The sequence below is a fragment of the Misgurnus anguillicaudatus genome, chromosome 3 (assembly GCF_027580225.2).
Source record: "Misgurnus anguillicaudatus chromosome 3, ASM2758022v2, whole genome shotgun sequence".
NCBI classification, from domain to species: Eukaryota; Metazoa; Chordata; class Actinopteri; order Cypriniformes; family Cobitidae; genus Misgurnus; species Misgurnus anguillicaudatus.
This window is the reverse complement of record NC_073339.2, coordinates 15,991,983-16,007,547: the sequence shown is the minus strand read 5'-3', so window position 1 is coordinate 16,007,547 and position 15,565 is coordinate 15,991,983. Positions and strand designations below refer to the sequence as shown.

At 35.7% G+C, this 15,565-nt stretch overlaps 1 protein-coding gene and 1 long non-coding RNA gene across 2 annotated transcripts in view; one reads left to right on the top strand and one right to left on the bottom strand.

Moving 5' to 3' along the window:
* tacr3a (tachykinin receptor 3a) overlaps window positions 1-4,572 on the top strand; it is a 49,743-nt gene extending 45,171 nt beyond the window's left edge. The window contains exon 5 of the mRNA XM_055204815.2: window positions 637-4,572. Within this exon, the coding sequence (XP_055060790.2) occupies window positions 637-892 (256 nt within the window). The 3' untranslated portion in view covers window positions 893-4,572. The remainder of the gene's footprint in view (window positions 1-636) is intronic.
* Window positions 1-15,565, bottom strand: part of LOC129444278 (uncharacterized) — a 321,920-nt gene that overhangs the window by 278,545 nt on the left and 27,810 nt on the right. The window lies entirely within an intron of this gene.

Genomic DNA, 15,565 nt, shown 5'->3' with positions numbered 1-15,565 from the left:
CACGATCCCACGAAATAATGAGGATACAAAGTTGATTCTTCCATTCTATTATTGCTAAAGACAAAGCCTCAGATTTACTTAACCTAGGGGTGAGCGGGGCACAACGCGGGGTTAATTGTAACACGGCTACCTTACATATTTATACAGGGCTGAGCAATCTGTGCTTTTGGTCTTTTTCTCTTATTATCAGAAGATGATCATACTGATCTGAGTACAGTGTTCTCATTTAATTATTAAAAATGAGTGACATTTAAGTTTTGTTTAATGAATGGTGGTATTTGCAAAGAGATTGTGTGTGTGTAAAGAGCAGCCATCTGGTAAACCACTTTGAGATTTATTATTTTTAAATTATGCTAACAATAGGTTAATGGTCAGAACAGCGGGGTTGCTGGGCTAAAAATGTTTGAGAGGCAACGTAAAGAATATCAACTACTTTTTACACGTTTTATTTTTTTTTTTATAAATTACAGCTTCAATGCAAAGCCAGCTACAATGCAGTAAATGATTGTTTGTACGATAGTATTTTAAATGTATATCTTTATCTTTATAAGATTAGTATGTGTATTTCTCACCTTGTTTGGTCATATTATTTCAGTTTGTCAGTCCAACCATGCTTGTGCTTTCCTCTGGTCTCAGGTTCAGGGCCGGCTTTAAGCGGGTGTTTCGCTGGTGTCCGTTCGTGAAGGTGTCTGATTATGATGAGCTCGAGCTCAGGGCCATGCGAATCAAAGTGGCCCGCCAGAGCAGCATGTACACGATGTCACGAATGGAGACGAGCGTCGTTGCCGTGTGTGACCCCTCGGACCCCTCCGCCCACCCGGCCCGGAAGAGCCTTCACAACCATCAGCACAACGGCTCTTCCAAGTCTGCCCAGAAGGAGGAGTTCTGCTGAGATGGACTTTGATGTGAGATTCATACTGAAGTATCAACCACAGTATCAAGTCTGGTGAATAAGAAGAAAAGCATGAATTTTCTCATTTTCCATTGTCATCATATTACTAGAAAATGAAGCATGGATTTCATTAAGATGTCTGGTGTGCTTTGGTGAATTTGTTGCCTGTAAAGAAAAAAATGACTTTGAGATCCACCACCAGCCCTCATCATCTCAAAGACCAACATGTAGCCCTGCATCAAGGGAGCACTTTGTCTATTCCAGAAAGCAAGGTTTCCCTTTGATGCCAATCATGCACCTTGTTTTCTTACATCATACGTGAGTGAGCCAAAGGTTTTGTTTCTCCCAAAGGTCGAACGTTCTGTTCTGGTTAATTTATCTCATGATGTTTAAACAGTTCAGGGTGACCTCACATCATGAGCAGACACATTAGTAGGTGTGCATCTCCAGCACACCGGCAGCTACTACAGTATGTGGCTGAATCATGGAGAGAAATTTAAAACATGTTTTATTGATGAGAATCAAATATGCAAAATCTTGACTGATCTAAAATATTTTAAAATTAAAGACCATTTGGCCATTTGACTAATAATGGTTTTATACTACACCCTCAGAAAAAAAAACGTACATGAACTAAAATGTTTCTCATGATCTTAAAAATCGTTTGATCTAAAGACGTATCCTTTACTGTTCGTAATGCAAAACTACAGTAAGTGTTTTTAAATGATTGACTTATAGGGCCACTTTTACATTGATTGGACACAAATGTGTGAGGGCAGTGTGGGAACACAACCACCCACAAAAAAAAAATCTACCCACTCTTTCTCTTTAAATCCCCATTAAACCAAAGCAGTCTCATTAGACGTCAGTGATGCGTGGGTCAATGTATAAACATCCCGCACCCGACCGACGTTTTCAACTAACCCGCCCGCAACTCGGACTGCAAAAAATACAGTATTGTACCCAACCCGCTTCCTGGCCTGCATTTTCAAGTAGTAATTGTTTAAAATAGTTAATCGGCATCTTTATTTCAAATGACCTGATCGACCGCGACAACATCATTTCTATACCATGTATGTTATTTCCTTGTTCTAATTAGTTTAGTATCGTTTTAAAATGTGGGTTTAGAAGAAAATATGTAATATAATATATAAATACTGTATATATAATATTTAAATAAGTACCTTAAAAACCTGTCAACAGATATTACACATTAGTGACAACATGCGCCAATATCATGAACTATTGATTGTATTCTATTCACATATTCACTTTACATATTGCATTTTTTTTAACAAGACAGCACTAACAAGGTGAAAGATAAAAAAGTCTGACCGTCTCAAATGGAGGAAAGGCATTTTCACACCTGGATAAAAACCCTTAGACGACCTCATAATGATGCGTGTCCCATTCATACTTCTGTTTTATCTTGCTCTTAGATAATTTTCGAATGGTTTTATAATCAGCAGGGGAATCACTGGTTCTCCAAGCCACTGATCTCGCCAGGAATTCTGCCCAGGAGTTCGAAATCTGTGTCTGCTGAAATCCCTAGTAACGCGTTTATATTCATATGCTGTTGACAGTAATGCTGTTCAGACCAAAGCTGCTTTCTCGAAACTTCAAAATGGTTAAGCCTGTCACAAATTCAGGACAGCGGTGCCAACTTCAAAATTAAGCTGGGTTCTTTCAAAATAAACACGCAGATATACGCAATATGATGTCGTCTCTATGGGCTTGTAGAGTTTAGGAGCCACATTGATTGACAGCCTCAAAAGTGACATGTTTGCATCCCTATGCACAAGCCACAATATACAGTACACACACACTACAAAAATGCACATTTGTTAAATTACCATAGTAAACAGGTTAATACACAGAGTTGTAAATATGCTGCCTATTCACTCTATTTTTAGATTTTTTTCCCCTCTATTTCCTTAATTTTACTTCTTTTACATGCAATCGTGCAGTAATTCAACAGCTCAAGGCTGATTGTCCACAACCTTGAACTGTTGGAAAAATGTCTGGAGACTTGGCTGTGCCCACCATCACTACACCACGAATTGAAAGTTTAATCGATTTTTCCAGGTGAGGAAAACGAGCACAGAAAATGAATTCAATGTTCATGTACATTTACACACACACACACACACACACACACACGCGCACAGACATACACACAAATACACCCATACAATCGGCATTTGCTTGACAGGACTTACCATGTTTGTGTTGTTCCTTTGATAGTTCATGTGTAACTATGTTTTTACCAGTGGCGGCTCGTGACTGCTCATACGAAGGGCGCAAATTCAAAATAAGTGTTTGGAGTGTCATGCCTGTTGCTTGTGTTTTCAAAATATGTGTTTGTTGCGTCATGTGAACCATGTGCATCATGTGTTTTGTCAAAATAAGTGCCTGCTGCACACGCGTCAAAATCGTTTATGGTAAAAGAGACGCTCAATTTCACAAAATACACGCAAGACACTACCTTAACAGTAAACTCTGATTACGCATGAGATTATGCGAGTATCTGGCAAACGCGAGCGTCTCTTTTATCATAAACTGCAGCAGGCACTTGTTTTTATAAGACACGTGATGCACGTATGATTTCTCGATGTGCGGAACGCGTGTTTTGAAATTACGTGCTACATACATGTTGTGACGAACTTCGCATCGAGCGCCCTCGAAAAAAAGAAGTCACCGGCCGCCACTGGTTTTTACAAGCATGTATAACTGATGTTTTTGTGTAAAGGACAAACTTACCGTATAGTGAATGTGCTGAGACAATTTGAAAGTATTAAACCTGAATGTAGTTGGCAAGTGTATAGATGTTTGTTTTTAATTTTATTTTATTGGACAAACAACAGAAAAAGATGAGATGTTGAAGGTACTGTATCACTAAACATTAATATTCAATGTACAATATGAACGATCTCATGTCTTAGTAAACCTTTGTAAAAGTGTTGGTGTTAAAACATTGAAGCATGCACTTTTTGCCTTACAAATATGTTACTGATGTTTTATTTTTGTTATTTATTAAAAGGCACATTGTTTCCTTAACGTAATGCGAACAGCAATTATAGTCTATCTTTAATTCTGCACACATTCTGTTTGTGCAAAAGTCTGTTTGCATTATGTCTGAATGTGCTGAATATTAACACCTCTCCCATATGTATTGGTCAATGCAGCTCTTTTGTTAATACTTGTGTGTACAGAGAGGCCTATGTTGTTATTTTGTGTAAACATGCATAATTGTGATGTACCTCAGTGATTTGTTCGAGGTCAGATTAGATAATGCGGATAATGTGGATTTACACAAGCCTTGATTTGTGTATATGTTAAAGGGATAGTTCACTTTAAAATGAAAATTCTGTCATAATTTACTCATCCTCATGTTGTTTTAAACATGTATGAATTTCTTTTTTCTGATGAACACGAGAGAAGATATTTTGAGAAATGATGGTGGACCCACAGCGGATGGTGACCATTGACTTCCATAGTAGGAATAAAAAAATATGATGGAATTGAATGGGTACCGTCAACTGTGTGATTATCAATATTTATCAAAAATATTTTCTTAGTCGTTTATCACAATACTTCCAAAATATGTTTTTCCTACTATGGAAGTCAATGGTCACTTACTGCTGTGTGTTTACCATCATTTCTCAAAATATCTTCTTGTGTGTTCATCAGAAAAAAAATCATACAGGTTTATAGCAACATGATGATGAGTAAATGGTGACATATTTTAAAGTGAACTATCCCCCTAAGGTCACCGCTTTGAACTTATTGAAAACATTTGTGCAGGGAGAGGCAGTTATTACACATATACCCACAATGTAAAAAAATTCTTACATTTTTAAGTTTAATCAACTTGAATTTACAATTCAATTCAAGTGAGGAGTTTCTATAAATTATAGTAATAAAGTTGAATTAGCTTAAGTTGTTTCAACTTTATTTTATAATTTATAGCATCTCCTAATGAGTGAAGAAAGATGAATTGTATGATTATATAGTATAATAATTTCAAATAGATTAAACTTCAAAAATTAAGTGCAGTGTAATTTTTACAGTGCAAGTACTATATTATATTTAAATAGAAAATGCATAATTTGTCAATTAGTAAATATCAGATTTTGGTAGGCTGCACTGCATTGATGATAGCTTGTAACAAAAATGAGCTTTTAAATGAATGTTTTAGCAAGTTAAAAGACATCCAAAATGTTCTTGTTTACAAACCACCTGAACTTACTATTTTATTTGTACTTTCAAATGACTGTAAATGTTTACAAACATTTATATTTTAGGCAAAGGGTAAATGATGATGATAAGATCGTTTATTCATTTATGTATCATTTATTGCCTGTATTTTATTAGTTAAAGGGATAGTTCACCCAAAAATGAAAATTCTGTCATCATTTACTCACCCTCATGTCGTTACAAACCTGTATGAGTTTCTTTATTTTGTTAAATACAAAATAAGTTTGATAAATGATGGTACTACACTGTATTTCTTATTGACTTCCATAAGAAATACTGTGGAAGTCAGACTGAAGTCAATCAGTCTGTATGCTTATTATCATTTATCATAATGTCTTTTTGGGGTTCAACAGTTATTTAATCAATTTTAATTTTGGGGTGAACTGTCCCTTTAACGTGTTTGTTTAGAAAAGCTTCGTGCTGCCAATGATTTTTTAGTTTTGTGATTTTTGACTCAAGTACATATTATAACTGTAAAACTGTAATTCAAGAAAATAAATGTGTTCAACAAAAAGTATATTTACATATTTAAACTTGGCTTTGCGATCACTCGTGATTAAAACAAGGCAACTAAACAACATAAACTGAAATTCCCTCCATAGTGGATGTGTTTGGCAGTAGATGAAGAGAAGCAGCTTCTAAACTCAAAAGAAAACTTTAAAGAAGAACAGTTCAGCATCAGTCATGTGTGTGCTGGATTTGTGCTCATTCTTGTGTAACTCAGATGAGACTAATCCCCATCCAGCACTGATAAGACTTGTGTATCTGTCTCACTCGGGATGTTCCCTGCTGACCTTCCTTATTTGTAAAAGAACATACACACTAATTATTGACCACTGATCTTCAACCGTGAGCTTTAATCTTTTTAAAGCAATATTTTACACACTGACTAGACACACCTCTGTGCTATTCTTGGAACAAATCATTTTGTGTTGTTTAAACCAGTGTTTGAATTATGTCAAAGATTATGTGAGGTCCTCTAGCTAAGCCCCCTGGCCAAGCCCCCCGTTATTATAGAGTCGCAGAGATTTTACAAAGTAAGATGTGATCCTGGATCAAAATTTTATCAAAGAAACACAAGAGAGGCACCACCGAGAGCTCACAACAATAAATGACGCCGTTTTAAAAATAAAAATGTAAATGTTGCGGCCATTGTTGATTTTGTGGCGCACACAAACAAATCAATGTATGGAAAACACTGCCAGGAGCAGAAGCCGCCATTACGCGAGATGAATGTAAACAGCGCGACATTTGCGCATTTTACGCCTGTCAACGTATTTTCGTAATCAATGTAATCGATGTCATTGACGCATCGTTGCAGCACTACTCTGAAATAACAGATTATAGCAGTGGCCCTCATACTATTTGTTCAAGGTGCATCCCTACACCCCCCCAAAAGAAAATTCATGACATGAAACAATTTCAATATTAGAATTTGAATGAAACAAAACATATTAGCTACAATGTAGTGCTGTTGGTTAGCCTTATTTTTCCAAAGTTTAATTGCAAAGAATTTATGATAAATAAATGTATTTTATAAAATGTCATGAAACCATTTTGTTCCCCCCTGTTGAGAACTATGGTTACATGTGTAACCTGAGACATTTTCCCCCAATTCAAGCAGATAAGACTTTTGTGTGACTGAAATAGCTGCGGTTTTGCAAATATGGCCACGGAGTAGAGACTTGAGAAGAATGCTAAAACTATTAAAATGACCTGGCAGAACTTTATGGATGCCCCCAGATCATCTTTACCAAATTTACATTCACATAAAGCTTCATAAAAGCACATAAAAATGCCAGTAGTCCTGTAATAAATTGTAATGCAAGCACAGTGTATGAGATGTAGTACCAGGAGCTAATAATCCATGAAGTGAGTTTTCACTTGAACTTGTTGAACTTTATTGAATTAAAGGGAATGCTGTATCTGTTTGCTAGTTTGTTAAAGAAATTACACAGTTACATAAAGTGCATAACAAATAAAAACGTTATATTACACATATAGATATACTGTAGCTATAATAATACAGATAGATTAATGATAATAGCTGTGCTATGACCATGGAATAATGATTATAGAGAAATAAAATGTGCTCGCTGTAAGACACAATGACACAATCTAAACTCTCAAGGGCCATCGCAAATTGAAGGTTCGTCTTTTAACATACTGTATGTTTGATCTCTTCATATCAGAACTCAGGCCAAATGCATTTACAGCACACATCAATATACTTTCTGAACATGATCTAAAATGGTACACCTGCTACAAAAGAACACTTTGGATGGAGTGAACAAGCAGACAAAGCAATAGATGAATCTGCCCATTATGAACGCTATTGCCAATCGATGAAAGAATGTATGAAAAAATGAAAGCAAAAAGAAATTTCTTCCATTACCTGAGAGATTAAATTCTCTGTTACCTTTACTCTTACCTGACTGACAATGACTGATTTTTTTTTTTTTTGCTTGTATAATAATCTGTGTGGCTGTGGTACTTATTGTTTTCTTATTCTCTCACCACAGAATTGGAGAATGACTGAAAACATCCTCATGAGCTATAAAGTATCATCTGTGTATGGTGACTCTGAAATGGCGCAGACACACAATACTGAGCATGCGTGTTAACAGATGCATGTGGACTTATCAAATCTTATAATGATGCATCAGATACAGTAACAGATCAGATTGATCCATCACCGCTATGTGGGCCTGGAAGTCTTAAGGCAGGGATTATAGTGTTTCGTTATACTGCGCATTTATGGATCCAAACTCAACTTCCACTGGCTTCTGACTCAAGCGTTATGTCATTTAGTGGGATAAGCCCCGCTTCATGGATAAGCTCCTGAGTGTCTTGCCATACAGACAAGAAAGTGGAAATGAGATCCATATTCGACAAGAAGGGAACTTGGGAGGCTGCCCAGATTAGGTGTTAAAATGTAACCAACCATAAACAGAGTATTACTTTTTTTTTTTAGCTGATTTGGATCACTGAATCTGGATAGCATTTATCAATATTTAAAGGACTCAAGTTGTTAAAATACAAGTTTTAAAATGAGTTAAAACAAAACAGAAAAGCTGATTTTTGGTTTTCATATACGTAAAAGCTTATGCATAACCCGCATTATGATCTTTGCACACTGAGTCAAAAATTTTTGCATGCTAATAGATAAATATGACCTCAAATTGTGTCAGTCACGTTTACACCTGACCTCAAAAAACTAAAAAAATGGATCAGGTCCGATTTTCTGTGTTTTGTGCATCTGTAGTAAGCATTTTGAGAAGTGTTTTGACATAAGAGCCACCGTACAAGTGAGTGCCAAAATCGAGAATAGCATCTAACAAGTTGATCATTGTCTCGCAGCACACAAAGCAAGTGAAGAATACAAAGAGACTAAATATAAAGACAGATAGAGAGTGCCGTGATTGTCAGAAATGGTAGCCCATTGAAATGTGACCTCTGCATTTACCATGTAGTAAACACACACCAGCGCATACAGAAACTGAGCAAGCTGCCTTGTTTGTGAGCTAAATGAGAGCTTGTTGATATTCATCCATTCACAGTGAAGTATTAACGTTATCAATTATTTATTTGGAATAATTTAGCATTTTTTTGCAACAGATAAATTAATCCGCATCGGATACAGTGTGCAAAGTTTGTGTGTGTGACGAATTTGTAAGATAATGAATATGATGGACTACATTCTGCAAAAGATCTTTAAAAAAAGAAACTTTACAGTGACAATTGTAATTAAAATGATAGCATTATTATCACTGTATAAATATGTCATGAAATTAAACCTGATTCATATGTGTTTCACAAGTTGGCTAATTCGAATGAATTCATACACGGTGAATAGAATTAAAATATATGATTATCAAAAAAAATGAATACCCCACTTCTAAACCCAATGTAGGGGCAAACGAAAATCATACAAAAACATACAAATTTAGTCGAATTAATTCATTCATATTAGTTGCCTCATAAAATGCGTGTGAATAACCATGAGATTTGTGAGTTTTGTGAAATTATATGAGTTGTTAATATAACAATTACCATAAAATGTATCCTTTATTATGTGAAATAGAAAATATCCTTATAATATAATATAATATAATATAATATAATATAATATAATATAATATAATATAATATAATATAATATAATATAATATAAAATTCATGCTTTTTACATTTGAACACATTTTTACCATTTTTACAGTAAAAGTAATTTTAAATTAATTTTAGTATTTTTTCATTTTAAATTAATTTTAGTAATTTTTTATTTTAAAATTTTGTTTGCCAAACAATGTAACAAGAATAGTTGGATCAACATAAAAATAATTGGTAAAGCCTAAAAAGTTTTTTCAACTTAAATTTTCTCACTTTAAGGTAAATTTTAAGGTTGAAAATGTTTAAATATTTAGTTACCAGTTAAAGTAATTTTTGTAAGTTTTTTTTACCTTTATTTATTTACTTAAAGCGAAAGTTTATAAAACCAATTTTTTAGGTGTTACCTGTTGAAGTTAGTTTTTTAAGTAGAGCAGCTTTCACTTTTTACAGTGCAGTGAAAGAAAGATCTTACAATTTACCAATAAACAGAAGTTTACCATATAATTAACATATCTTTCTGTTAAATTAACACTTTGGCTAACACAAACTTAAAATTGGAACAAAACTGAAAAAAACAAATGCTGTTGAGCCAACACATCCTCACCCCATGTCGTCAATATTTGATGACACTTGACCATTCGTCAATATGTGACGGGGAGGGTATACCTTTCGCGTCATTTTTTGACGAACTGGGGACTTCAATACTATTACGTCCGTTGCATTCTCTTTCCTATTTTCTTACCATTTTCGCGTCGGTTTAGGGTTAGATTACGCAAAATTAAACAGTGTACGCAAAATTAAACAGTTGTCACCTGGCGTTGGGGTTAGAGTTAGGTTTGGGTAGGGATGTCATTATGTAAATCTAACCCTAAACCGACGCGAAAATGGCAAGAAAATAGGAAAGAGAATGCAACGGACGCAACAGCACCGAAGTCCCCAGTTCGTCAAAAAATTACGCGAAAGGTATACCCTCCCCGTCACATATTGACGAATGGTCAAGTGTCGTCAAATATTGACGACATGGGGTGAGGATGGGTTGGTTGAGCATTGAAGCATGACATTTAAACAACTTAATAATGTTAGTCAGTTCAACCTAATTTTTTAAGTATTGACTTGTGATAAGTTGACATAACTTAGAAAACGAGTTGAAATTACTTAATTTGTTAAGTAACATAAAAATATATTTATATTTTGTATTTTTAACAGTGTCAAAGATAAAGTTACACAGTAGGAGTCATTAGCCCTCCTATTTCCAATATGTTCATGCCACAGGATGCCAGCCCACAATTTGTCTTTTGTGAGCTGTTGAACATGGCAGGGGATCTGTAATGATACGGCCACTCTTGATCTTATTAGACATTTATTCTGATAGTTGTATAATGATCGAAACGTGATGTTACTTTACATGAACAGGTGCACCATCAACCCTTATAATTCTATTTTGGATTGATAACAAATGCATTCCAGAAGTATTAAAGCAATTCATCTGAAACAGAATGCAAAAGACTTAATGTAGGCTACCATTTAAATTCCATTAAATTTTCTTTTTTGTTTTCCTCTCCAAGTTGCTTTGGATATCTAAATTTATGCATCTGCTAAATGCATAAATTTGTTTGTAAACTTTGTCTCTTCATTTGTAGGGCTCCGATGCTCACTCCTCTGCCATGAATACTTAATTCAAAGCAGTGTGGAGTCAGAATGCATCTCAGTCAGCTCACTGCATGTACCGCCTTCTTTAGCATTCATTTAGTGGCTAAGATTAAATATAGCTTTGTCAATTCTGTTACCAGATTTTTCATGGTTGATGGTTGTAGTTTTGTCAACTGGGTCTATATTGTAGATTGTATACAGCTAAGAGTCAAGCCCACCTAAAACAAACACGGATCACCACAATGGTAACTTTAAATGACTTTAAACAGCCAACATCTAAACCTAAGTAAAAAAAAATAACTGCAAGTAAGATGTAAAATGCAATTTTAATATAGACTGGGTCTATATTGTATATTGTATACAGCTAAGAGTCAAGTCCAACTAAAACAAACACGGATCACCACAATGGTGACTTTAAATGAAATGTAAGATGTAAAATGCAGTTTTAGGATTCAAACAGAGATGGTGATAGAGAGGATAAAGTTACAGATTGCAGATTTTATCTCTTTCCCCGCCAGGATTTAAAAAAAAGCTGCCAGCCAGTGCCAGCATTTTTTATGATTTTCTATATAAACACACATTATATCAAATGAAAGAGCAGACCCTCTGCTTTCCAAAAAAAGATCCATCCTCAGGTTTCTTCAAAAATACAAAATTTTGAGCAAAAAGCTGAGATAACTGCGTTTTTGTGAAGGACTTTTGTTAGAGATCAGACTCAGAGCGATGATCAAAACATACACAGAGTTTGAACTGTTTGCCCTAAAGGTAATACTTCTCGGTTATATAAGTTGGATAAGAGTGACACTGGTGTATAATAGCAGAAATACGGATTGCCTGAAAAACTCGTCATTGACAGGTAAGGCGTTTTCTCTAATTGACCAGTTAACTTGTCAATGGTGGTGAAACAGTTCTGCTTCAGTGTTACTTTTTAACACTCTGTAAGTTTGGGACAATATATACACCCAGCAGTGTTCATTTAACTCTGGATTTTGCTGTGTACACTCTTAAAGGTGCAGTGTGTAAATTTTAGAAGGATGTTTTGACAGCAATAAAATCTAATATAAATAACTATTTTCAGTGGTGTATAACGGGTCCCAGTGGCGGCGCCAGGGAGGAGCTAGGTGGTGCTGTAGCTCCGGCTATAATATCAATAGCACCCGCCCAGCACCCCCAAGAAATGTCTGTCATTTTTATATTTATATTTTAATGTCATGTTTGAATAGTGTTTACGTGTTGTTAAAAAAGGGAGTTAAATAATAATAAAAAAATATATATTTAGCTAAAATAACATGACGCCAAAACATGTGATCTTCTTTGGCCAATGGGTGCAGCGCCCGGTGAACTTTTGACCTTACCGCACGGCAGTTTGTTTTTGATAGCGAGTTTAGAAATTTAGCCAAGTAAAATACACCAAAATGGATACACCAAAAACTACCCGAGGAACAGCGGTGGACACACTAGGACCAGTAATCTGGCACTTTTGGCTATAAATACGGAGAGAACGAGGACCCTTGACTGCGTCAACATCATTGATGATGCTGTTTTGATGTGAAGACGTCTATGATAAGTGCTTGATTTTCCCCTCTGTTGGCTATTACAAATTGAATTAATTTGTTGTTTAAAGAACAAATCTTGGCTCTGCATTGTTACATCAATAGGTTGCACATACGTGTCATTTTTCCCGGACGCGTCCTATCCAGGATTTCGGTGCGTCTTCCGGAAGTCGTATTTGTTGACCGCATACGCCATTCAGTTAAAAACATAAGAGATACAATCGTAGTTTCATTCTTACCTTAAAATGTAACGGTTGCTTTTCTGTAATAATAATAATAATCCCCTATGACGTATGCGGTCGACAAATACGACTTCCAGAAGATGCACCCGAAATCCTGCACAGGACGCGTCCGGGTCCGGGAAGAATGGCACGTATGGTTACCCTATGATGCCTCAACAATAGAAACAATATTGCTGAATTATCACTAGTGTTGGTAACTGGCTGTGTGATTTCGTGATCTGAGCATTTTAAGCCGAAGCGTGCAGAGTGTCTGTTGCTGCGTTTGCTGCTCCGTTGTATTCAGGGCTAGACTGTGACAGATCTGTGAAATATTATTTTCAGAGGTTTACATTGGCAGGCTTATGTATGTTGTAACTATTGCCCTTGTGTTGAATACTAGTCGTGGAACGAGTATAGGCTAGTTAATGCGGGCGTGTACGCGTGTATAAAGGGTGGTCCGATGCGACCTCCTTAATGAAATGCCCCAAAATGTAAAGCACCTTCTCTTAAGTGTTGAGCATCCCCATAGCACCTGCATCAGAAAATCTCTGGAGCCGCCACTGACGGGTCCCCATACATGTAAGCCGCCATTTTGCACCGCCATGTTTCTACAGTAGCCCTCATAGATATGTACACTAGATGTCGCCTTGGCTACGGCAGTTCATTGGACCGAATGCGTCAAACAGAGCCGCCATCTTGAAACAGGGGAATCCCGCATCAGCGTCATTGTAGGCAATGGTGTAACAGAATTAAGATCACCATAAATCATCATGAACGCGTTTTTCTTGGTTTTCTTTGGGTTCGTTTCAACAGTCAGACACGTATTTAGCATTTAGTACAGGAAAAAATAAAAGTTTTGATTTTATGAAAATTTACTTTTTCTAACTGTAATGCATAGTGCTAGTAGCCCTTTCATCCATGCGCAGCACAAAAGTCCGGCATCGTTCATGAATTCGAAGTACAGGCAGAGATGGCAGCTTAACCTAGATACTTCCTATGACAAGACCCCTGTTCCAAGATGGCGGCGGTTTTGACGCATGCTCAGAGCCACAAGGCGACATCTAGTGTACACTCTAAGAAAGGATGTGTTAATTTTATACACTTCTTTGCGCGTTAAGATTTTAACACATTATGTGTATTTTTAACACATTATGTGTCATTTTGTGTTGATTTTGTGTTAAAATATAACACAAGTTGAGTTAAAAGTAACACAAAATGTGTTGTTTCAATGATAACACAGAAATGGGTGAATTCTGGGACAACGCATTTAGTGTGTTCTCCCAGAATCAACACAAATGTGTTGTTTTTAACACATTCGTTCTAAGAGTGTATACATCTATGAGTAGCCCTAAATGGACAAACTGCTCTATAGAGCCTGTTTGTCACTACGTTGTCTCAGATGATGACATGTCTATCCTGTGACGTCGGCTATCTTAGCTTCTCTATGTGCTTCAAAAGGGAGGGGTGCAATTCGCATTCTCACCACTAGATGCAGCTAAAATCTACACACTGCACCCTTAAATATAATGTGTTAGATGACACAAATAGGATAACACAAAACAATATGTAAAAAATTAACACATCCTTTCTTAGTTTGTACTAAGTTTTGACTTGTGATAAGTTGACATAACTTATAAAAACAAGTTGAAATTGTTTTATATATATATATATATATATATATATATATATATATATATATATATATATATATATATATATATATATATATATATATATATATATATATATATATATATATATTGTTCCTTCAATATCTAGAGGTTGCACAAAGCCTTTGAATATTTCCGAAATATTTTTGCAAAAACTGTGTATTTAAAAACGCACAACACACATAAAACTTGCTTCTTGAAGGGTAACTGTGTAATTTGATATATAAACATTTTTACAGCCTGTACCTGTAGTCTTGCATCCTCTTTTATTGTTGTTTCGGTGAAGGAAATGTGACCACCAGGCGTGTGGTCAAAATCTCTTAATGTAATGTAAAAATAAATGGCCCTATATTGTACATTCTCACATAACAGAATAAGCTGTTATGAACTTTGAAAGTAATAAAAACCATTAGTTGGAACAGCACATGTTGGTGATTATTTTACTGCTGCCACAGAAATGTGATAAGGTATCATTTCATTTTGTGGCCAGCGTGACGCAAGGCCAGGGAGGACAGAAGCAATAGAATTACCTGGAACATGTCTCCTATGATGGGCTTAGATGTGACCGGACAATAATGTTAGGCACCGTGGAGCACAGGAACATGTTTGTATTTCCAAGAAAACATAGAATCGCCATTTCTAAGTGTCTCTATATGTCTTCACAAAATCCTGCGTTACTTTCAACCCAGTGTTGGGTCAAAATCCGGACAAACCCGGTCGTTGGGTTAAATTAACCCAGAAAAATTAAATATTTGACAGCATTTTGGGTTAAAACAACCCCGCATATAGAGTAGGGTTGGGTTCATCCCTTTTCGACTCAACGCTGCATGCGTGTTAAAAATAACCCTATATTTTTAAAGTGCGAATCTTTCAATTTTCTCAGCAGTGGCACAACAGTTTGCAACATGAATGCCGTCTAATACGCAATTATTTTCAAATACTGTTATCTTTTGGAAATCAATTTACAACCCACTTTTCCAAGTAAGTATCTTTGGCTATTTTGGTGTCCGCTGAAATAAGCGTCTCTTATTGATTCTCATTTTCATTCTTCATATTCCCCAAGATTCTTCCATTTTGATTAATTGACTTCAAAATATAATAACTTCTGAGTAACGGTTTTGAGTTATTAAGCAAGACAATATTGCAAAGGCGCCTCGTGTAATTTTCGAGCCTATTTGGGGAGTAAAATGTCAAAACAACATACAAGCCTCT